The 22,885-nt window shown below is 37.2% G+C and overlaps 2 protein-coding genes across 3 annotated transcripts; one reads left to right on the plus strand and one right to left on the minus strand.

Moving 5' to 3' along the window:
• Positions 1 to 1,129: 1,129 nt before the first annotated feature.
• LOC137108372 (dipeptidyl peptidase 4-like) lies at positions 1,130 to 11,312 on the minus strand. Its single transcript, XM_067492847.1, has 27 exons — positions 11,153 to 11,312; positions 10,971 to 11,058; positions 10,404 to 10,502; positions 9,010 to 9,101; positions 8,838 to 8,912; positions 8,681 to 8,733; positions 8,433 to 8,505; positions 8,167 to 8,287; positions 7,316 to 7,470; positions 7,073 to 7,170; positions 6,836 to 6,965; positions 5,765 to 5,800; positions 5,365 to 5,463; positions 5,183 to 5,253; positions 4,638 to 4,688; positions 4,093 to 4,116; positions 3,853 to 3,959; positions 3,710 to 3,751; positions 3,526 to 3,624; positions 3,074 to 3,143; positions 2,796 to 2,990; positions 2,494 to 2,548; positions 2,268 to 2,367; positions 2,094 to 2,152; positions 1,930 to 2,002; positions 1,721 to 1,794; positions 1,130 to 1,604 (listed from the first exon to the last, which is right to left on the minus strand). Exons 1-27 carry the CDS (start codon positions 11,153 to 11,155, stop codon positions 1,512 to 1,514), a joined length of 2,235 nt encoding a protein of 744 aa, XP_067348948.1. The 5' UTR covers positions 11,156 to 11,312; the 3' UTR covers positions 1,130 to 1,511.
• Positions 11,313 to 16,766: 5,454 nt separating this feature from the next.
• On the plus strand, positions 16,767 to 22,884 carry gca (grancalcin). Of its 2 annotated transcripts, XM_067493290.1 has the most exons (9): positions 16,767 to 16,928; positions 18,987 to 19,241; positions 19,576 to 19,645; positions 19,973 to 20,016; positions 20,199 to 20,346; positions 20,684 to 20,797; positions 21,016 to 21,074; positions 21,203 to 21,219; positions 21,953 to 22,884. In XM_067493290.1, exons 1-9 carry the CDS (start codon positions 16,905 to 16,907, stop codon positions 22,137 to 22,139), a joined length of 918 nt encoding a protein of 305 aa, XP_067349391.1. In that variant the 5' UTR covers positions 16,767 to 16,904; the 3' UTR covers positions 22,140 to 22,884. The 2 variants fall into 2 exon arrangements, with proteins under 2 accessions (XP_067349391.1, XP_067349392.1); XM_067493291.1 differs by lacking the exon at positions 21,203 to 21,219 and having other exon boundaries at positions 21,953 to 22,187.
• Position 22,885: the final 1 nt, after the last annotated feature.

Raw genomic sequence — 22,885 nt, forward strand, 5'->3', positions numbered from 1 at the left:
CTGTTACTCTCAACCCATTAGACACAGACCGTGTCGCATCAGTTGAACGAACAACTAGAGCATTTGTTCAGAAATAGAAATACGCCTTTCATGCGTGATGCCAGCTAGTACTTAGGTGTTAAGATCAAACAAACGCTGCTCATCCTGTTAAACAGAACTTAGATGCTTTAATGTGCTACTGTGTCATTATAATGGAAAGTGATACGTGTGCAGTCAGATCTGCGAGGTGAGTCAGTATTTGTAGATTATGTTCGATCAAACTTAGAGAATGGGGGAATATTGACTCGTTTTTGCATCAGTGGCATTTATCTGTGTTTAACGATGTGGTGTGAAAGAATAAAAATAATTTTTTTATAAAAAAGAATAAATGCTTAAATATTGCTTCTCTTAATTGTTTAAAAAATATATCTGCTTAGTAAAGATGACATTTTTTTTAAACCATTTTGAAAAACTCTTTTTTGTATTTAATATCATCATCATCAAAACCTTCATGTCATAAAACTTTTGACCTAATGATGATTCTAAATACCAAGGTACACTTTATCCTGAGGGGAATATTATTTCTTGTAGCACTGTGGCACAGGAAGGTAGAGCAGTTGTCCACCGATCCTGCAGTTGTTGGTTTGATCCCCAGTTCCTCTGGTCGCATGTGAAAGTGTCCTTGAGCAAGACACTGAACCCCAACTTAGTTGCTTCCCGTGGGTTTTGGTCAGTGTTGGCCATCAGTGTGTGATTGTGAGTGTGAATGCGTGAATAAGAAGCAGTGTAATGCGCTTTGAGTGCCAATAGGTAGAAAAGCGTTATATAAATGGAGACCATTTACCATTTCATGGCAATCCATTCAATAATTGTTGACATGTTTAACTCAAAACTACTGAAGCTAATTTAGAAAGTCATGGTGATCCATTGTCTGGTAAAGGTACCAAGTTTTCACTTGGTATCTGTACCAGGTCAATCCATTAAATAATTTTAATTGTCAAACTAATTAAAGTTTCAACCTCTTTTGGGGACCATCAATGTCTGTACAAAATTTCATAGGGATCAGTAGTTGCTGACATAGTTGTTAGTTAGATGTTGGTCTACTTAGTGGTAAGATATGATCATTAAAAAAAAAGAGCCTCTATAAGAGTCACTATATAATTCTTTATTATTTTATAAAGCAATTACTTCTGTACATCAAACAGTAACAAAACAGTGTCATATATGTAAAATTGTATAAAGTCACCCATGTGCTGTAGGTTTCTGAGTATAATACATTACGATACTGTTGAAAGTTCTTCCTGAGTTCCAGGTTTTAAAAGTTCAATGCAAAAAATAAAGTAAAATTGTATCTTTTGGGTAGATGTGTTATACATAAACAATTCAGTATGACTTTTAAAATCTTTCCCCTAGTGTTTGGACCACTAATTATCCAGACTATCCAGCATTTTCAATTTGAGTATTTATCCAAAAAGTTATTTTTTTATTTTACATAATTTAATGCAGAAAAGATGTTGGTGATCCAGTGGACTTCATGCAAAGCACCTCTGTAGGAAGTGAGTCATATGGGTGTAGACATGTTTATTTGCTGAACCAGTGAGTCCATGATCTTTATCTGTATACCACTGAAAATACACAATAATACATTTTTATTAACAGTAGTCCATATCATAGAATATGGTGCATCTCCAGTCTTTTTCATATAAACACATGTTATCTTTGTTTTTTCCACATTACCCACCATTGCCTCAAAGTCCACCTGCTCCTCCACCAGAGCTTCTGATATCTCAGCTGCTTGCTGGAAATGAACATTGTCTAGAAAGACACAATGGACAAGTAAACTGACTAACAAGGCCTTTGTTGTTGTTTAGTCGTTCAAGTTGTGCTTGAAGAAAAAACTTGCAGGTCACCAAGAAGATAAAACACCAAATATAGCCGTCCATAACTCACCATCAGCTGTCCCATGAATCAGAAGATACTGCACTGAATGGAAATTCTTAGCCCTCTCAGTTACTGTTGAATTCTACAAAGAGATTACTTCATATTTATTGGTTTATTGGTGATAATAGACAACAGCTTAACTGATAATAAAAAGACAGTTTACTGAAACTTACAGTGTAGGCGTGGAGATTCTCTGATGGTTCCCTCATGTACCGTTCTGTGTAGATGGAATCTGAAATAAAAAAATTAAAAAGCTAACAGCAGATATTACACGTGTTTATATCGTGTGGAGGAAATCTAGAATGGTCTTTGATGTGACAAAAATGCTTACATTATCAAAAACATACCATAATATTTCCATTTGGAGACTGGAGCCACTGCCATTCCACATTTAAAAACACCACTACCAGATCCTAAAACCATTGATGTTACATATCCACCATAAGACTGTGGAAGATAAACAGCTTATTATTATAGCTTAACTCTTGTCTTGAGGAAGACAGTGACAGGCAGGTAAAACATTAACTGAGCATTAGAGCCATTCATTACCCTCTGAACTGTGAAAATACCTACCCAGCCCCAAATAGCAACTCTGTCTTTATCAATGAAGCCCATTTTGATGAATTCTCTAAAAGACAAAATGAGACGAGGTAAAATTATTTTAGATGACGACAAAGAGCTATACCTGATCATTGAAGCACTTGTGATCATTGTTGTTTCTTAGTAATACCTATAACATTTATTATATGTCTATGTACACATACAAGTGTTTTAACCAGACAAACAAGTAAAATCCAGTTTTAACAAGCTTTCCTGGGGACGGCTGAAGCTGTTTGTTTGAAATGCACTGACTTGTCAAAGCTGCTCATCCTTACTTGGTTGCTGTTATCTGATCTTCCACCTCATAGGTCCCCAGACGTTTGTAGATTTCATGCATTAACTTATCGCCCTGGTAACCACTTCCTCTTCCATCAAAGCTGGCGACAATGATTTTCTCAGTGCTGGCCAGGTAGGTGGACCAGCTCACCCTGTAGACGAAGTCAGCTTTCTGGCTACAGGGACCTGCGTATCTGAAAGGTTAAGAAAATTCTCAATCACAAGCTTTTAAATTTTAGGTTTCACATTATTTTATTTCTGTTTGATACATTCTTACACATCTATCAGTAAAGGGTACTTCTTGGACTCATCAAAGCCTGGAGGCAAAAACATCTGATACCAGAGATCTGTCAAAAATCCATACAAAGTATGTTTCAATTAGTGACAGTAGTATAAAAATATTCAAATGATTTACTTAATAAGTAACGGAATAATGTAAAAATAATAAAGTCCTGCATTCAAAATCTTACTTAATTAAAGAGGTTTAGAGGTTTGTGTGTGTGTGTGAAAATATTGCATGAAAATTCTCTTTTGCCAGTAACTTTTAATTTTACAGGTTTAGTTTTGTTAATTGCAAATATAAATATAATTAACAAATACATTGTATTCATAAACATGGATTATCCAGTTATCAGGATATAAATTGGTTAAAATCAGCTCCATCTTAATCAGTCGCGCCATTAGTTTTTTGTAAATACTATAAGTTTTATTTGCCATAAATTCACTTACTGTATCCACCAAGTCTGATGCTGCCGCGGCGCATTGTTGGCATTTGAATGTTAGATATCAAGCTCTTAAATTCATTATTGTTCTCCAGTACCTTTACTTCTATAAATGTAAAAATACAGAATTCACATTAGAATAAATTTATCCTCCACCTTATCTAGGATTCTATTACAATTTTGTAGTTTACCTCCAATCCTACTGTGGATTGAATAGTATGGAATGTCTGGACCTGTAAATCCAAATCACATTAATAATTCTTATATATATAGATAGAGATTGTTCTGTATTACATCAGCAAAGATAAAGGTTAAAAAAAAAAGTATAACTGACCACTGCAGCTCATGCGGAAGTAGGAGGCATTATGACTGAAGTAAGCTGAGTTATACTGACATCTTTCTGTCCCACAAGTGAGACAGATGGTTAATGTTGTGGTTGTCCTGATGTACACACACACACACACACACACACACACACACACACACACACACACACACAAACACAAACAGTAAGTCCGGTTAAATGTGGTTAAATAAGTCAAAAATTCTTAAAAAATGTCAAATAAAACCTTACCCGTCTACATGACTTGAATAAGATCTGTGGAATAATTGAAATAAATGAGAAGGGAGGAAAACTCCAGCGTCTGGGACAAACAGTTTAGTACGTCATGTATTTGTAAGTGTGAGCACTCAGTACAATTGTCATTGACATCAAATTTAAAGAATAAATCCATTAAATAACAAATATTTCCATTTGATGAACTGGTACAGCCATAAAGTACATGGCATCATGGATTTGATCCAGAGTAAACATCATAAATCTGCAATAAAGAGTTAGAGAAAGTAGACAAAGGCCATGAAATCCTGCCCTATAATGTGTAATTTGATTGACCTTACTGGGAAAATGGAAAGTACATATTTCATACATATATTTCGTATACAGTACATGTAGAAGTTGGTGAACAAGAGAAAATGGATGCAATGCATGAACCAGTTATACAAACAACCAGATTAAATTGGACCTGCAACAGATTCTTTGGCATTCACCAATTTTCTTGTGCTTGACTTTTCACTACAATAACATGCAAATATGAAAAAAGTGTAAAATAAAGAGATTACCTGTATACATTCCTTGCTCCTGGCTTGTCCCCTTGGTTACTTGAAAAATATCTGTGTCAAAATTGGAATGGATTACATGGCATGTACTGTATAGTATGTTATGTAGTGAGTGTAAGCGTGAGCACTTTGTAAAACTGCATCCTAATGATTTGTGATCTGTGAACTTCACTTTTAAAATCTGTTTTTATACATTTGAAGAAGTGCTTAAAAATGCATTAGAGACAGGTAAAATACATGTATACATGTACATGTAATACATGTATTTCCATCTGATAAAACACCACAGCCCATTAAGTACATGGTCTTTTTCAGGACAGTTTGATGCAGTGTGGACATGACAATTCTGCAATAAATAGTTAGTGGAAGCAGACAAAAGGCATGAACACCAGAAGGTAAATGTATAGTATAGAAAGTAGGAAACTTGTCTCCCTCCTGTAGTTGCTTTAGGGTCGTTATTGATGCTAATGATCAAATGCCAGGTGGTATTCACAAGTGTAAAACCAGGGATTTAAGACAGGTTTGTCCAATAGGTAACATCAACTTACACACTATCTTCAGTGACTTTCAGAATGTCAATGACTTCCCATTGTCCAGACGTGATTGGTGTAGCTTTGCCCTGCATGAAGGAATGTGGATGGTAACATGTTACACTGAACTACTGAGCAAGGTCAGTAGTATATAAAACTTGATGCACACATTGTAGTACGAGAGTAATCATTCGACCTACCCCAACCACATGATGTATGTGCTTGTACTGTTTGGTGTCACTCATTAACAGGTAGTAACTGTTTTTGTCCGCAGCAAAAACAGGTTCTGGTGGAGAAAACTAGGAAGAACAAGAATATTAGAAGATATTGCATTTAACTTTTAAAAGTACAAAGGTGTTATTTAATGTTTTTCTCATTGTCAGCAAATGATGATGATGATGATGTTTTTGTACAACTAGCCCATTGGTTGTTACTAAAGACATTTTTTGTGCTCAAGGTGACAAAGGAACTAAGCATAAAGTATATCAGGCTTTTATAAACACACTAAATGGGTCAGTAGAATTCATTTATTGTCAGTTTTTATCTCAATATTGACAAAAAAGCAAATATATTTATCCTTAAACAGTGTGCTGAACATACTCGCCCAATCCAACCATTGCTCTTCACCTCCAGATCCTGTAAAAAGGTATAGATTTCAATGATAGGAGATATGGTTTTTAGTTTTCACAAAAGCTTTATTAAAATTGGTAACTGATTTTGTAATGGGCAGAAGTAGTTTGACACCATTGTATGACCTGAATCTAAAAAGTCTGTAGCTGACATAAAAGCTTGCACAAGGCTGTCATTGCTCATTAAACACTAAACACCCATAGATTTTATCAGAGCTGGACCATTGCAGTAATCTGAAATGTTGCATGAAGTTTTGTTCCTTCAAGTTGATCAGAGATTTCTTTTCTGAGTGTAATCAAATATACTCTTTAGTATGACAATCATCAGTAACGTATTTACTGCCTAGAAAAAAGTCTTTTTAAGGTTTTTATGTAGATTTTACTCTATGCCAGGTAGTAAGTATGGCCTTAAATAATAGCATACCCATATGTACATATGCAAAGATTGATTGGTGTTTTCCTTTATAATGAATTAGTATTGTAACTGATGTGAGCCAGAATATACAATGCACTTTCCAACTCAGCTGAAGCTTCAACATTCTCAATCTGTTATCAAGGTTTATTTCCTAAAGTTAGAGTCTTTTTAGAGTGAATTGTCCACAGTGTTTCTTTGTTGAGCTGCAGGGGATGGACACAATTCTAAAACTTTTTCTCTTTTTCACAGATTTCTGAAGTTTTATATAACATTAGTAGGTCTAGTCGAACCTTGGTATGCATTTTAGTTATGCCAACACCATGGCTCCCGGGATGGGTCTGCAGGTTGATTGGTCCATCAACCCATTTAAAGGTCAAAGTTTCTCCTTATCCTCTTCAATGCTTAAACATTTTTAGCTACTTTTCATTTAATCACCAATGCTATATAATTAGAGACCGTTAGCGTGCTAAACTAACACAGGGGAATTGATTTACTGTAGCTGCGAAACATGTTATTGTCTTGCTGTAGGTTTATTGGTCATAAAATAATTTGTCTACTTATCGAGACACTGCCTTACGTTCTAAAACAATAATGACACTAAAAGTGCTTCGTAACATCATGTTTTACCTCAACAGGGTCCCAACTGGATCCACCCCAATTGTAGATCTGAAGGATAAGGTGGTTTTGTTTTCTGTTCAACCATTGCACAGCAATTCGGGAATCTGTCACCCAAGTAACAGTGGCCAAGTAGTGCTCACTGAGGGCAAGAAAAAAAAGTAAATCACAATGCTATGTCAAACTCTGCTGTTTGTCTTGGCTTTTATTGTATTGTGTCTTTGTGTAAGGCAGAAAAGAAATTGTTACCTTGACCTGAATAGGTTTGGAACAAGAACCTCAGTAATTTGTGTTGTATTGTCAGTGTCCACAACAAAGAGTTTCACAACAGGGTTAGGAGTACCTGGCTGCACAGGAAAAGAATGTAAGCTACACCAGATGGTCATGATCATGCCAAGCATGTCTGATCGCAGAGTACACAGTTCATTGACAGACAGTAATACAGTGATCCCAGTGGAGGCTTGTTAAACAAGCTCTGGATGGATGGCTCACCTTTGGATATGGAATTAAAACAGTGCTGGGGTACTGGTACTCGCCATACCAAGTGTACTCTATAATGTGGACTCCTGTCTCGTTAAACTCAGCATAAGCCACATACTTTCCTCCAGGTGACCACCAGAGGCCCCGATTGGATGAAAACATTTCCTCTGGAAAAGAAAAGGGGGAGGTAATGTAGACTTTCTCTGCCTTATCTTAGAGTTCAATTCCTGATGGAGTAGTTGTGCTTAGTAAATGCATCTATGCTGAGCCTGTGAACTGGAGCACCTTTCTGTTGAAAGCATTCATGTTACTCCCAGATGTTTTACTGCAGATGAAGACTGTTTGGCTTTTCTACTGGGCGGTTATTGAACTTCCCCAACGTTCCCAAGACTGGGATTCGACAGTGATGGATAAAAAAACTTACAAAGTGTTTACAATACTCAAGTATGAATACCCACCCCCTGCTTCAAATCCTCATTAACCTAGTACTGCCTTGAGTCTCTGAATATGTTTCTTTTGATTGTTGTTGTTGTTGCATTAATATTATGAATAGAATGTATTCTTTTCTCAGTAGCCGTCATTACAATGAAACTGTTTTTTTTAAGCAGCAACACAACCAAAGCAAAAAAAAGAGCCACCAAACCAAAGCTATATATAAGCTTCTATAGAAAACAGTGAAGCATATCAAGTAAATACATTCCAAATAAACAATGACTTCTCCTAAATCCATGGAACTACTATGTTTATACTTTGCGGTATGTAACCCAACATTTTGTGTGTGTGTAAGTGCCCATGCTGGTGTTAAAGTTGCAGCTGATTGGTGAATAGTTTGACATGAATTCTGTTCAGCATGTGCCACTTACCCTCGTACACCCAGTCTGGAATACCATTTAAAATATGATTCTGCTCGCCATTGAAGGTGATTTGCTGTTTTGGGGACTCAGGGCTGGTTTTTATATATACATCATTTTCCCAAACAAATGCCTAGAAATACAAACAAAAGACAGCTTTCAGAAAGTCATTTTAAATCATCTCCCCCAACCACAAGAGTCTAGGAAAGGTTGCTGATGGTTATACCAATCAGCCACTTTAAAGCAGAAATGTCACTCAGACTTGTGGCCATGCTTACCAGTTTGTTCCCTTTGGGGGCCCAAGCAAAGTACTGCACTTCATCAGGAAGGTCAGCATCTGTGACAAATTTCCTGAGACAAATTAAATAAATCCCTTAGAGAATTGTGTAACTGTAGTGCAGCTGCAGCTGACTAATGCAAGTTTGATCTACAGCTGCCTGTCATTATTAACAGAAAGTAAACAGGAATCTGACAAAGAGTGTACCAGTTCCTGCCCTGCACGCAGAACAAAGGTGAGGGTACTTACTTTGATTCTAGGTTGTAAAGTGAGTATGAAGCAGTGAATGAATGTCTCCACAGCTGATGGCATGAAAACAAAGCAATAAAGTATGAATATTCAGGAGCTTCAAAGATCTGATTAATCACATAAATGTGGGTGATAGAAATTAAAATGTTTAGTGTACCTTGGAATAGTTGCTCATGAGAGCAACATACTTGTGGTCAGCAGACAGCTGATAATCATCAGCATCTGTTTCCTTCTGTGTTAGAAAGGAAAATGAACATTTTTTAATATCAAGAGGTTTGTTCTGCTTACACAAATGAATCACATAGAAGCACATGAGGAGTGGAACTTACAAATATGTCTTTGCTCAAGAACTCTGTGGATGTGTCTGTGGTCACATTGTAGAGATTGATGGAGCCTTGAGACTTATACAGATACTCATTATCTGTTGGGGAAGATGAACAATGTGAATGCACAACAGACTAACCATAATAGTAACACTATAAGAATATGAAGGACAGGCTGAAGTACTAAAGTATGTTTTTAATATATGGGAGAGAGGGCTTAGTCAAGAATTAACATCTGACTCAGACAGATAATGATATGCACTCTTTGGCTGCTTATGCATGTAACATCTTTGTGGATTCTAAACTTCCTATACTCATAATTATTAGCTGATTAATGATTGGACAATGTTACACACAATATTTTTATTTTTAATAAACAGTACTACTGCAAAACTTTTCTAGTTTGATAAGGCTGCAGTCTGACAGTTTGGTAAAGAGGCAAGATTATGTGTAAATAATGGTTCATATTTTATTCAAGGTTCTGTGGAAATTAGGTTCACTTCACAATAGTGCTTGATTATCTTCTGCTGGTTCTTTATGCAGCAGCTCATCTGGTCAACTCTTGTTTCTTTAAGACCCCCCTTCCCCTTGGTCTACTCTGTTCTGATTTGCCAGCTGGCTGAAGTCTTCCTTTAGGTATATTTAATGGGAATATGGGAAGCCCAAACTAAGGTCACTTTATGGACTTCCACGAGGGTCATATGTCACACGCATGTAGAAAAAACACCCAAGCCAAAAGGACAGACTGAACTCTGGGCTTTTCAACTACATGCATTTGAACATGTGATTACCTTAAATGCTGAGCCCTCGACTAGACTCATGTGTGATAGTGACACCCAACTTTACAGAAGTATATATAATACACTAGATCATGAAAAGCAGAATGACCTTTTAAATTCTTAAATATTCTGAGATGTCATTGTATTCTAATCAGGTTTTTTTTTTCTTAGAATTGAGACGACTTAGCTTTGTCACCAGACAGCCTGCATTACAAGTTGTGGTGTGGGGTTTGAGATTACCTTAATTGAAAGTTTTTAGAATGTGACCCATACAAGTGATTGAAAAATTAGGGATCTTCGCCTCTGCTGATTGGATTTTGACAAATCTTTGTGTAAGTATAATCTTACTTTATTTGTGAAGTCATGTTATGTTATATAAATGTAAATATTATAAGAATAATGAGTTACCAACTAATAATTACAAATTATTCCACCCACAAAGCAATAACATATGAATGATGGCGTCAGTTTAAGTGAATTATCAACTAGAAAAATGAAATATATTCCATCTGACTGATGGAGCCTGTACACATAGCTATACCATCATGCCCCATGTTAACCCTAATATCATTTCTCAGGTTGTAAAGACTTAAACAGTTCTGCTGACAAACCGTCGCTCACCTGAGATCCATCTAATGCTGTAGGACTTTGGTTTGAGTGAACTGTTGAAGACATCCTCCAAGGTGAAAGTTCTCTGGTTGTTGTTACCTCCCTGGTCCTCTAAAACACGTTTGGTAAATTGTTAACAAGCTGGCAGTAATTGGAATATTACGGCTTACAGATATGATATCATACACACACATCATGATCATCATCATAAAATGCATAAAGTGCTGTAAAGACTGCAACTGATAGAGACAACCAAGATATGTCTTACGTCAGTGGGTTTAGGGGATAATCATGGGACTTTTTGTGCACTGCGTGGGTATGAAGCCATTTAAAGTATTGCAAGAGGTAGTCAGACAAACTAAAGAGTAATTTCCATTTTCAAATGACGAGTTATGTCACAAATAAAAAAACTATGACACGACTATAATTTTTATGCCTTTCCCTATTTTCGAAGCCGTTCTGCCATGCGTAATGACGCATGCATACTGTACTTTACTTCGTTTGTGGTTAAGGGTGCGTCGGAGGACGCTCCACGAATTTAATGGCAACGTGTGAATTCTTTAAAAAAGAGCCCCTCACCTTTCAGAAATATAGCCGTGGGAACTGCTATCAAAACGATGACGACTGCTACCCCAAAAACTCCGAGCAGCACCTTGGCGATGGAAACCTGTTGAGACAAAGAGACAAAAGTCAGCTTGTTGTGAAGTTGACTGAATCCCAACATAACATCGACCTGTGAGTATTTACTAACTGCTACTGACCATTTTTCCAGTTCTGTAAGTAACGAGTTTGTCCAAATTACAACTCCATCTGATCCCGTCGACTACACGCGCAGAGAACAGTTAAGTTACACCGCCTTTGCTGTTAAATATTATTGCAGCTGAAGTTCCAAAGGTGAGACCATAAACGTCGTGCAGGAGTAAAGTTCGTCAGTTTTGAATGTGCTCCCGCTTTTTGTGGAAGTGTTTGGCTGCATGCCTGACACTTCCCCAAACTGCTCAAAACACTCACCCATAAATAATACGTAATAACTCAATCATATTTCTTTTTGCCTGCAGCTCCAAAGTTTACCCTGCATGTTAACAGATGCATTACAGTGTCTAACAATGAGTTACTTTGTTTACTGAGTGAACTGCATTAAATGCTGATCGTGTGGCTGCACAAATATGAAACAGGTTTAGGCAGTGGCTCATGAAACTCTGCTGCCTGCCTGTCATCTAGCTGGTTATACTGTTGATGCAAAACCATTCCTCCAAAAACAAATTAGGATTCAATCTGTTGGAGTGATTGAAAAAATACTGGGAAGACATATTTGAAATGCGACGAATATACAGAAAAACTATAGCAGAGTTAGCAGAATAATGTAGCAGATTACTGTGGGACCATGCTGACTAATGAACACAAACAACTGTTTCAAATATTTTAACCACTTGACTCAGAGTGGGGAGCAGATTTTAGATTTTCCCTTGATTTTCTTGGATTTCTGATCTGCTTCATTTAACACTGCACAATTTTTATAAGAAAGACTATTTCTTTAAAAGAAACCCAGACATTATTCGTTTTGCAAATTACTAATCTAATGAAGCAATATAACAGAGCCTTGCTCGATAAATACACTTCCGGTTTTTGCTGTTACCGTTTCATATCATCTGTCATGACTGTTAGCTTATGTTGGCTGATGTTAGTTGATATGATTGCATAATCCAATTGACTAAGCTGCTTATAGTGTAACCTTCCATGACTTATTAAACACATGAGTGCTGACATCTACCAAGTCTTATTCATTGTCATTGTTTCCTGTATTGCATGACTAAAATCTAATACTGTAGCTTAAAACCATTTTCTAAAACATGGGTTTAACTTCATACCAATGCCTCCCTATCCCTATGACTTTCACTTGAATTCACCTAACAATGGGGTCGATTACCACTTGGGTTTAAAGTGTGTTGGTGAAATAAAAAAAAGATTCTTCAGTAAGTACAGCAATTTCATTTCTGGTTCCTAGAGGGTGAATCCTAATGACTTCAAGAACCACCATGAATGCTCGACAGATATTGGGTGGGTGGATTTTGTACAGACATTACTGTTTCATCCATTAATTACCTAATACCTAAATGTTCTCAAAGTGATGCCCGCTAGAGAGCAATCACAATCATGCATTGTTGTACTCTGCTTATGGCATCTGCCCTTTAAATGGTTTGCCCCTGCCCCCTTAAGCAGTTTGAGTTAGAAAATAACTGTAACTCCAATGTCTCCTTCTTCACACCTCTTTGTCACAAACACATACACATATAAGCAACAATATGCAACTTAATCCAGTGCCAGCGTGAGAAGCAGAATCTATCCACTCCTTTCTCTGTTATGCTCTGCTACACTCTGTATGTGTTTGAATATGTTAAATTATTAATATTGTTATATATGTTTGCTACATATTCAATATACATTTTAATCAATAAACATATCACAGTAAATGTTTTCTGCGAATGTTTCATCCTAATTTTACAACTATGGTTGTATTTCAAAGAGAATATAATATACTGGAACATTCTGAATATCTACTAAAACATAAGAATTACAAAATTCTATGACACCGATCCGTGATGAAAAACAGATATAGGAACTGTGCACAGTGGAGTAACACAACTGGACAAAGATGCTTCAGTTATGCACATACAGGAAAGAAAATGAAACCCAGAGCAGGGATTTAATTTAACACAAAGGGGGGTATAATTTGGTAACGCTTCCATGTGGTAAAGGAAATGTAGTAAAGATCAAGAGAATAAACAGCGAATAAGATGTAAAAAGGAGATCTGTGAAGCTTCCTGTGTTGGAGAAAAACTGTTCACTATGATTTTTGTTTATCTTTTCGACAAACTAGTTGGTGTGATTTTTCTATTAATTGAAATGTATATTGACTATGTGACAAACTTTTTATACAACCATATCATATATAGGGAAGCTGGAAATAACTTTGGTTTACAGCCCTGAAAAAAAATGTTTGAAGCTTAGATAGACTGGAGAAGAGCAGCGTAATATGTTTTATTTTTCATAGAACTGTGTTATGACACACAATAGTCTGCACCTGACTGTGTGTGTGTGTGTGTGTGTGTGTGTTCTCAAAAGAAACATAGAAAAAGAAACTTTTTTTTGAACATATGTCATTGCTGCTGTACAACCGGAGTACAAAAAAAGACTCATACTGTGCCATTATTATCCACCTGTCCCAAAACCAGCACAGGAAGCTTATTACTCATTGTGATACAAAAAGGTGGAGAATTTCTGAAGTAGATAACTTTGAAAGACACCAGAGCAGAGGAGTGCAAAATAAATGTCTATTTTAAGTCCATATTTCCACAGATGTCCCACTTTGTGCACAGCATCTGTGATGACGAGTCAAAGCTAAAAGCCAGTTAAAAGCTTAACAAATATAAAGCTGTGGCTTTATGAGGTGTAGACATCGTATCATGCACTTGTTCCTCTCACTCCGGACGTCCTCAGCAAACAAACAGACAGTGGATGTCTTCCCTAATGCATCACGGCTTGTTTGAAGAGTGTTACTTCATTGATTCCTCTATTTACTTGACACTAAATGTGACTAAAACATTTATAGGTGTCACTGAATGCATTATTGGACAGGTATAGTGTTGGTGTGTGGAGAGAGAGCAGGAGCAGAAATGAATGGGAAAGAAAACAGCTATTTCTACATGACTGAATGGTCATTTAAACAGTCATCTTTGGTATTTATAAATGATAAAATCAAGTTACATCACAGGTGTATCTGTATATAAAATCTCTGAACTTTGGCAAATGTTTCCATTACATACAGTATCAATCTGTGTTATTGGTATTAGTAGTCCAAAAGAATGAGGAAGCACATCCTGTTTATATAATGCTTAGAAGTGGACAAACCAAAAGAACCAATTAGAAATATGTAAAACTAAAAACAAAACTGGGCTGACAAAGTGTTTTTTCCATTATTAATTATGTTTTAGGTCAGTTCATTATTTAGGATCATCCCAAAATGATCTCTAGGATTCTCTAGGAGTATTGTAAGATAATCAGTCAAAAACTCAACATATATCCTATTTCAAATGAATAACCAATGAATACAGAAACAGAACTAAACCTTAAATGTGATCAGTTTGTTCATAGTTAAATCACTTATTATGGTGGTCCAAAAAAAAAAAAAAAAAAAAGGCAAATTCAGAAATCATCTTCAGTAATTTGGCATAAAATAAGCACAGCATTGAGAAAACAAAGTCCTCTTGCGCTGATCAGTGTAAGGAAAATGTCAAGCGTTAGTGAGTCACACTTCTGTGTGTAACGCCACACCATGCTGACCGACCATCCACCACAACATTATCACCACCAGGTGGTGTTGATGCTTTTGTCTCATCAGTGCACTTTCATACTGAAAGTTGCAATTTCTACGCAACACTAAATAACATTACACATACACAGCTGTGTGTATGTTTCGAACATAGCAAAATTGCCTGCACACTGACAGAACAGTGAAGAGTGCAAAGTGCAACAAGTATGTGTTGTGTATGTTTGCTGTGGTTTGTGGTCAGTCACTGTGTACTGAGGCCAGTGCAGTGTATTTGTTGACTTTTAACATTCTAATTGCATGATTCACATCTTATTGCAGACGCTTGTTTAATAGGCTAAAGGCTACAAATTTACATAATGTTGATCTCTTTCACTAATTTGGAGCTCATCTGTGTTATCTGTTACTGGCAGGTTTTCTCGATGTGGTTGTTTACTCACTTTATTATGTCATTTCGAAATTGTCTTCTTTTGCTGTTGTTTAGTCAAACTGCAGGGCATTGAGGCACTTGACAATCACTGACTTTGATTTTTCTAAACTTTATCTTAGGGGAAGTGTCCTGTGTTTATGTCAGGGATCAGCAAAGATGCTGGGTTCATTCCAAAAAATTTGGTAGAAGTTTCAGTATCATAATAGCATTCTTGGCTTGTGGTTAAATGCTGCAAGTTTTTGTTTTTTTGGCGAGGTATTGTGGGGGTGGGGGCTGTTAACTTATGTCTGTTGTCAGAAGATCCTGTAAACTTTATTATAGCACTGTGTGCATCTACATAATGTCCTGTTGCAGCAGCTGATCTCAGAAGTTTTCCTTTTAACAGTTGCATTTTTAACATCTTGTTTAACGATGCATGTAGGACACAGAAACATTAAAGACAAGATACAAATGTACTTGACTTACCTAAATTAAGTATATTTTATATATTTAACTTACTTAACCACATAAGTAGCATTAGAAATTGTGAGAAGAACGGAATACACAGTGAAAGTGGTAAAAAATTAATTTACTTAATTTTGAGCTATTTTCTTAATTGTCTGCTATTTTTCTTATTCTGCTTTACATTTCAGAGGTAAATTTTACAACTTTATATTTAAATAAAACCAAATTAGCTCTTAGAGGGTAAATGTTACTTTAGTGGAACTGTTTAAATTCTCAAATGTGACAACAACAATTTGAAACAACTGGTTTTAAATTGAGGTTAGAGCAAATAGGCCCAAGCTGGACTCATGGATGTTTCTGTCAAATAATCAGATCTGCAAACATATTTAAAATTCACTTTTAAGAAGAAATTTGTTAATATATTGGGTTAATACATTTTTGATTGCACACCCCTGATTTGACTGTTAGAGCATTGGCATCTCACTTCCCACCACAGATGTTTGGTGAAGATAGTCATGCGACATGAAAGAGATTGACAGGAACCTGTGGCATCCTCTATATCCCTCATCACCGATTCTTTCACACCTGTCTCTCACCTCACCCAGTCTACTTCCTCTTCTACTAAATTCACTTTCACAGGAAGTCTACTGCACATACAGCATTACTACACTGAAACAGACATCATGATGATTTGAGAGCATTTCAAGTTTGTATTGTTCAAAAGTTGCTATACCATTAAACTCTCCTCTTTTTAAATTCACACTGTGACATAATTAATAATCAAAATTTGTTTTGTTAGCCTGCATTATTAAATCAACACACTGGAGTTTGGCCCCCACATTGCAGACACAACACAGGAAGATGATATTGTTGCGTTAGTAGAAATGCTGACGCTCGACTATTACGGCAATTTACAGTTGAAAGATCCAATTAAATGTATTGCTTACTACGCATTAAATGATTTTTATGATTAAATGTATTATATAATTCAAAGGAAATAAATGTATTAAATTATTTAAATGTGTTATTTTACATATTTTAGTAGTGTATTCGCCACACATTTGACCATAGTTTTAGAGTATCGTAATTTTTAGGGGGCACATAACGCAGCACACTGCTGGTAGGCGGGTGTTTATTTCCTCTTGCCCATTCATTGGTTATCCTTGCTGTTACTCACGACACTTCCGACATCTCGGATGTGATGTAGCGCTCCGAGTTATCGGAAGTTACAACTTTATTACACAGAAGGCGTCAGTTAGTGTCAGTCCCACTTTAAAAATATAACTTTTACCTGTTTGTTCTATTTCACCAAATGGCTTATCCGGGATACGGCGGGGTGAGTACATAATGGCTAACATTAAGTTATTTGTTTTAAGCAAGCTATCCGGCGTTAGCTGGGAGCTAACCAGAGATTCTTGTGTTAGTACAATTTCGAAAACTTGCATCAGGACGTGCAGTAACATGTCTCGCTGTCTGCCTTTGCAGTCCGTATATCTATATGTAATTCCATATATGGCCCTCAGTGGGTGACCTATTGCGGTTTAGTATGATAGGAGCCATACTGTCATTCCCAATTCATTACAAATTAACTTTAACCTATAAAAATGGCTTCCAGGAAGAACATGAGGTTCCATTGAAAGGTAGGAACATAGGTAGTAGAAGTACACAACCCCAACATCTAACGAAAAGGGCAAGTATTTGCCTTAAACAAAATACTCCACTTAAAGTTATTTACTCAATTTCAAGTACACCCTTCATAATTTACTTTACGTACAAAAGAACAAGTACTCCACTAAGAAAACAAAATATTTTTAAATACTACTAAATTTGATGCTGCTGAGAGTTTAATAGCCTAGTGCAGATTTATTTGCCAAATTCTCAAAGAATAAAATTACAAAAAAGTTATTAAAGAAGGGCCTACTTACCTAGCAAGTTGTGATGTAGCTGTAGACAAAATAGCTAGATTCTACTTTATTTACTGACATTACAAGAGTAGTGAACTGAAAATAACTAGTGACTTAAGCTGTAAAATCAATGTAGTGGAGTAAAAGTAGCCTAGCTTTTGCAGTAAACTACAAGTAATCCAAAATTGTAAAGTACTTTAGTAATGTATACTTAGGAACTTACCACTGTCCATTTTAATAAAGCCCAGTAGGGTTAACTGAAATTCTCAAACGTCTCTCTTCCCTTCCTCTGAGCAGGGTATTTTGCACTAAAAAGCCTCCAAGAAATTAACTGAAATGGAAGATGCTAAGCTCTGATTTGTGAGAAAGATATTCTGTGTCTAACACAGCAAAATGTAGCTTTCAGACAGTGTAAATTAAGGACTACCATTAGTATTTTGCTTTACCTGCCCAAACTGTGAATCAGCCCACAGCAGGCCTTCAAGAGGTCACACAGCCCTGCATCCCATCATTACAGCTTTATATACAAATCGCTTATCACTCATTGTATTCTGTGCCTTCTTTTCTGAATATATATTACACATTCAAATAGAGAACTTGTATAAGATAGAGTCCTCACAGGGTATATATTTTGACAATATTAACATCAGGATTTTATTCATGTAAAGTGGCATGGGTAACAGAAATTGAAATGGTAAAGTTATTTAGACAAGTGCAAGCAGAAGCTGTATGAGACTGTGACTATACAACATCTTACATATAATCAGAATCTGCCTAATTGACTGGGAATTGAGAAGCAGGAAGCTTTTCAGTCTTGTTCTGTGAAGAATTAGTCAGCACCATCGAACCTGCAGCAAATACATCACTACTGCTCACTGTGGTATAGTGGCACAGCTCTGGGAGTGAGTGAAAAAGAAATGGATTTAGAAGAATGAGTCATTACTGCCACCACTTTGTGATATTGATTTGAAAGTGATTCAATTGTTTAGCCATAAATGTGATCTGATGATAATTAAATTTGGGTCTTATAGGCTGTAGCTCAGGAGGTAGAGCTGTCAGTCACCAGTCTAAGGGTCAGCTGTCCTCCTGTCCAAATGTCCTAAGTGTCCTTGGGAGAGACACTGAATCCCAATGTAAATGGGAGCTGACACAATCTCTGTGTGTGAGTGAATGAGTGAATGAGTGGCAACTGTAGAGGGCTTTGGATATTGATAAGGTTGACAATCCTATGTGCAGACAATTTATCATCTTAAACTTTTTGTCAATCATGCATTCCTATAGTTGTAGTGTATAAGACAGACTTTACATTGCATCTTAAACAGTCTAAACCTGAGCTCTGCTGTGTGGGTGTTGAGGCACACCTTGCTGTGTTTTTAATGTGTCAACATTGTTTGTGTATAGGAAAAACTAAAAAGTCATTTTTAGAGCCCTGACACGTTTCCAAAACAGTCTATAAATGCCAGTGTTTTCCGATCTGTGTTGTGACTTAGTATGGGGGCCAGATGCCGGGAATGCAAGCTCAGGGGATTCCGATCCAAGGAATGCCAGGAGGACCCATGGGAGGCCCTATGCCAGGAGGACCCATGGGAGGCCCTATGCCTGGGCACATGGGTGGGCCGATGGGAGGCGCGCCACCCCAAGGAGGATATTCCCCCTATGGAGGAGGTTTTCCAGGCACATATGGTGCCCCACCTCCCGCTGCAAATGATCCAATGTGGGGTTACTTCACAGCCATAGCAGGCCAGGTAAGTGTGGACACACTAAAGCCTGATCTGCCTGATTTCTCCTGATTTCCAAATAAACATCTAGCATTAGCATTAGCTTATCTTCTGCCACACAGCAATCAGCGTTTACTGTAAGCTAACATAAGGTTAGTGTCAGTTCCTCTTCTTAAAAAGTTGAACTATATACTGTATACAGTCAAACAGCTAACGGTCTTTTTTTACCAACATGACATGGGAAATGCCTGTGTTAAGAGACCTTCTGTGGTGGTTGTTTTAAAGTACGCGGTCCCAGTCTCCTCAGAACTTTAGTCCCTAAATAGTCACATGACTCACTATCACTTCCTGCTCCTTACAGGATGGTGAAGTCGATGCAGAAGAACTCCAAAGGTGTCTGACCCAGTCTGGTTTTAGTGGCAGCTACTCTCGTAAGTTCACTGTATCACTCCAGTGGCTTGTTTTCTTTTGGACTGAAGAGCAAATCGTGTGTCTCACAAAGTTTTTAACAAGCCCTCATCACTGCCCCTGAGGGGAATCCTGGTCACCATGTTAAGTGACATTCCAGTACTGTGACTGTGGTCTTCTGTGACTTCCATCCATATGATTAAATGTGGATTAAGAACGGTTTTACCTGTTTTTTGTCTTATGAAAATTTGATAGACTCTCCTGATAACTGTGAACAACGTGGTATTCTCTCACATACAGATGCATGCTTTGTTAGTGTGTAATTGTAAATGTGTTTATCGTCTTTGCAGCGTTCAGCCTGGATACATGCAGGATCATGATTGCAATGCTTGATGTATCCTTTTTGAGAATTCTTTTACTATAGAAATGAGGCTGTAGCGCTGAAGATCAGCATGAAGCCCCAGTCAGAGTCACCTAGATCATGTTTAACTAACCACCATTTCTTTATTACATGCACATGTTGCAGTGATTAGTCACATTCCAGCTGTTATTAAACCTTAACCAGACTGTCACCAGAGGGACTTCACAGGCAAGATGGGGTTCAATGAGTTCAAGGAGCTGTTTACAGCTCTGAATGGCTGGAAGCAGAACTTCTTGATGTTTGACCAGGACAGGAGTGGAACTGTTGAACACCATGAGATGAGCCAGGCACTCAGTGCTATGGGTAAGACTCGTATGTATATATCTTAAAGCGCTGGAAATTATTTTAGAACATATTTGCCAGAGTGCTCTTTTCAGACTAAACTTAATAAATGATGCATATAACATTTCATTTATTATTCCAGTTGAATATGTAAGCATCAGAAACTGTCTGCTGGCGGTTCAGGTGTGCTAGTGCTTGTAGCATCAATTAAAAGTGTAGCAAAAGCGTTTGACGTATCTGAGGAGCTTTCAGTCATGCTATGACGGACTTTTGAATCTGCACTTTGACATACACACACTCACTATGACAAAGGGAAATCAAATAAACCAGAAGTCTGACGTTGTTCCTCTTCTACCAGGCTACCGTGTCAGTCCTCAGGCTCTGAATGCAATCATCAAGCGTTACAACAAAGGTGGAAGAATCTTCTTTGATGACTATGTGGCCTGCTGTGTTAAACTGCGAACTCTCACAGGTACAAAACACAAGTCCTGGATCTGTGCTACATATAAACAAGCTCACAAGTTCACTCATGCAGATGCATGGTTATAATGTGGACCGACATTGATATTGTGTTTGGTTTCATTCCACCTGTGTCCTGCTACACACATTCATCACATAAGGTGTTGGTGCAACATCAGTTCTGATTTTGGTCCCTTTTAGTACTGTGATTGCTGCCCCTTTCTGTTCCAGAAAATTTCAAGCGAAGAGACACCATGCAACAGGGATCTGTCAACTTCCAGTATGATGATGTAAGTCCAGGTTTGACTGAACTTCCTTTGTTATGATGAAGCCCCGCAAGTCATACAAGAGCATGCTGTGTTAGTGTTCAGCAACTGTCCTAAATCCTAATTTTTCCTATTTTTCCCAAATCTGACAGCTACGCTCCCACGTGAAGTACGTTTTTTTGTTTTACACATTTACACACACTAGCCACTTGTTCTCTCCATGCTTGTGTGGGTTTCCTCTGATATTATGGTTTCCTCCCTCAGTCCAAAGACATGCGTGACTGCTAATAATGACTCTAAATTGCCTGTAGGTGTGAATGTGGATGGTCGTCTTATCTTTTGGACATTTATGATTAACTGGTGGTTTGAGAAATTACACTTATTGGTCTTTTACTTGCAGAGTTTTTTTAGTGTATGGAACTTTTACTAAGGAGTACTGATATTGTCTACTCCAGTACTAAGTGCAACTTTAGCTAAGTTGCCTGCCACCTCTCCATTTGCAGCCAGCAACAGCTGTGTGAGGACCTGAGCTCCACCCTTGCTCACAGAGTGAGATAAGAGGCTGCTCCAGAAACATTTTTTTCAGATTTGCAAATCTCATCTCTTTAAGTACTGATATCCCTGCAAATCATAATACAAATAATTATTATTGCACAATTTTATGATATAGGTAAATGCAATGTCATGGGCCCATATCCTGAATCATAATGTCCTGGGTGGTATGTGTGCTATACAGATATCATATAGTAATATTTAAGGCTGTTTATTTGAGGCTGCATTTTTTTTGCCAGTGCGGGAACAGAACAGTGCAGTTATACAGTTTTGCCTTTTTTTCCTCTTGATGAAGTGGATGATTTGCAAAACGATTATTCCCCTGACCTCCTTATGTCTTCTGTCAACAGTTCATCCTGTGCACAATGTCCATCTGAGTGTCTATTCTGCTGTCTATTCCACACAACGAGGTCAGGGCAACTGATTCTGGACCGGTGCCTCACAGGAATGCAAAAAGAAGCCAGTATGTTAGTGTGCCATGCCACTATGGGCGGCAACAGGAAAGTGCCCATTGCTTGCTCTAATGCTTTATTGTAGTCTCACAGGGATATGCTGAGGATAAGTCAGGTGTCGCCACATATGAGGGAGTATGATTTTCAAAATAAAATGAGCAAAAATAAAGAATACAGTATAATTCGAAAAATGCTATAATTACATTTACACCTAAAGGCTTTAATGAATAGTGTTTCACTGCAACAATTGGTGTAGAGGCAACGATGAGGCACTTTCTTATTAAGGGATTGTTAAAATACAATTAGAAAATGACTTAAGTTATTTAGGCTACCAACTATCTTTACATATTCCAGAATCAGACCAATAGGATTGCGAGTCACCTGTTGTGCCAATATAATCCCCAAATGTATGGTTTAATGCATTATAACCATTTATATACTCCTTTGCCTGTACACTGAACTTCAATATGAACTTTGTTAAAGGTAGTGTAATTTCTCATGCATTATCTGTTGCAAGTGTAGTTTCTATGCAGGAAACAATGTACACTTGTGTTATAAAAGATGTGTTAAACCTAACTCCAGTAGATGCTAGATGCATATTAGCTTAATGTTTCACTTGTTAACAAAGCCAAAATGACTGTGAAATACAGTGAATCTAAACTGTCTCATGTTAAAATTATAAACTTTCTATAAAGCTCCAGTGTATTCATACAGTAAAGCTGAGATTTTGCAGCTGTGTTTTAATGTTAAAGTCAGGTTATTTCACGCCACACATACCATAGCATTGATTGTATTTTGTAACTCACAATAAAGTTTTTTTTTAATCAGTAT

This window comes from Channa argus, chromosome 23 (genome assembly GCF_033026475.1).
Source record: "Channa argus isolate prfri chromosome 23, Channa argus male v1.0, whole genome shotgun sequence".
Lineage (NCBI taxonomy): Eukaryota > Metazoa > Chordata > Actinopteri > Anabantiformes > Channidae > Channa > Channa argus.

Excerpts from the sequence above, each read along its gene's own strand:
- gca (XM_067493290.1), top strand. The coding sequence starts at position 16,905 with ATGGCTTATCCGGGATACGGCGGG. Across the intron at positions 16,929-18,986 it reads CTTATCCGGGATACGGCGGG|TATGGGGGCCAGATGCCGGG; the intron begins GTGAGTACATAA and ends GTTGTGACTTAG. Across the intron at positions 19,646-19,972 it reads TTTTAGTGGCAGCTACTCTC|CGTTCAGCCTGGATACATGC; the intron begins GTAAGTTCACTG and ends TCGTCTTTGCAG.
- LOC137108372 (XM_067492847.1), bottom strand. Across the intron at positions 6,966-7,072 it reads CCAAACCTATTCAGGTCAAG|TGAGCACTACTTGGCCACTG; the intron begins GTAACAATTTCT and ends TCTTGCCCTCAG. Across the intron at positions 5,801-6,835 it reads CCAGTTGGGACCCTGTTGAG|GATCTGGAGGTGAAGAGCAA; the intron begins GTAAAACATGAT and ends ACCTTTTTACAG.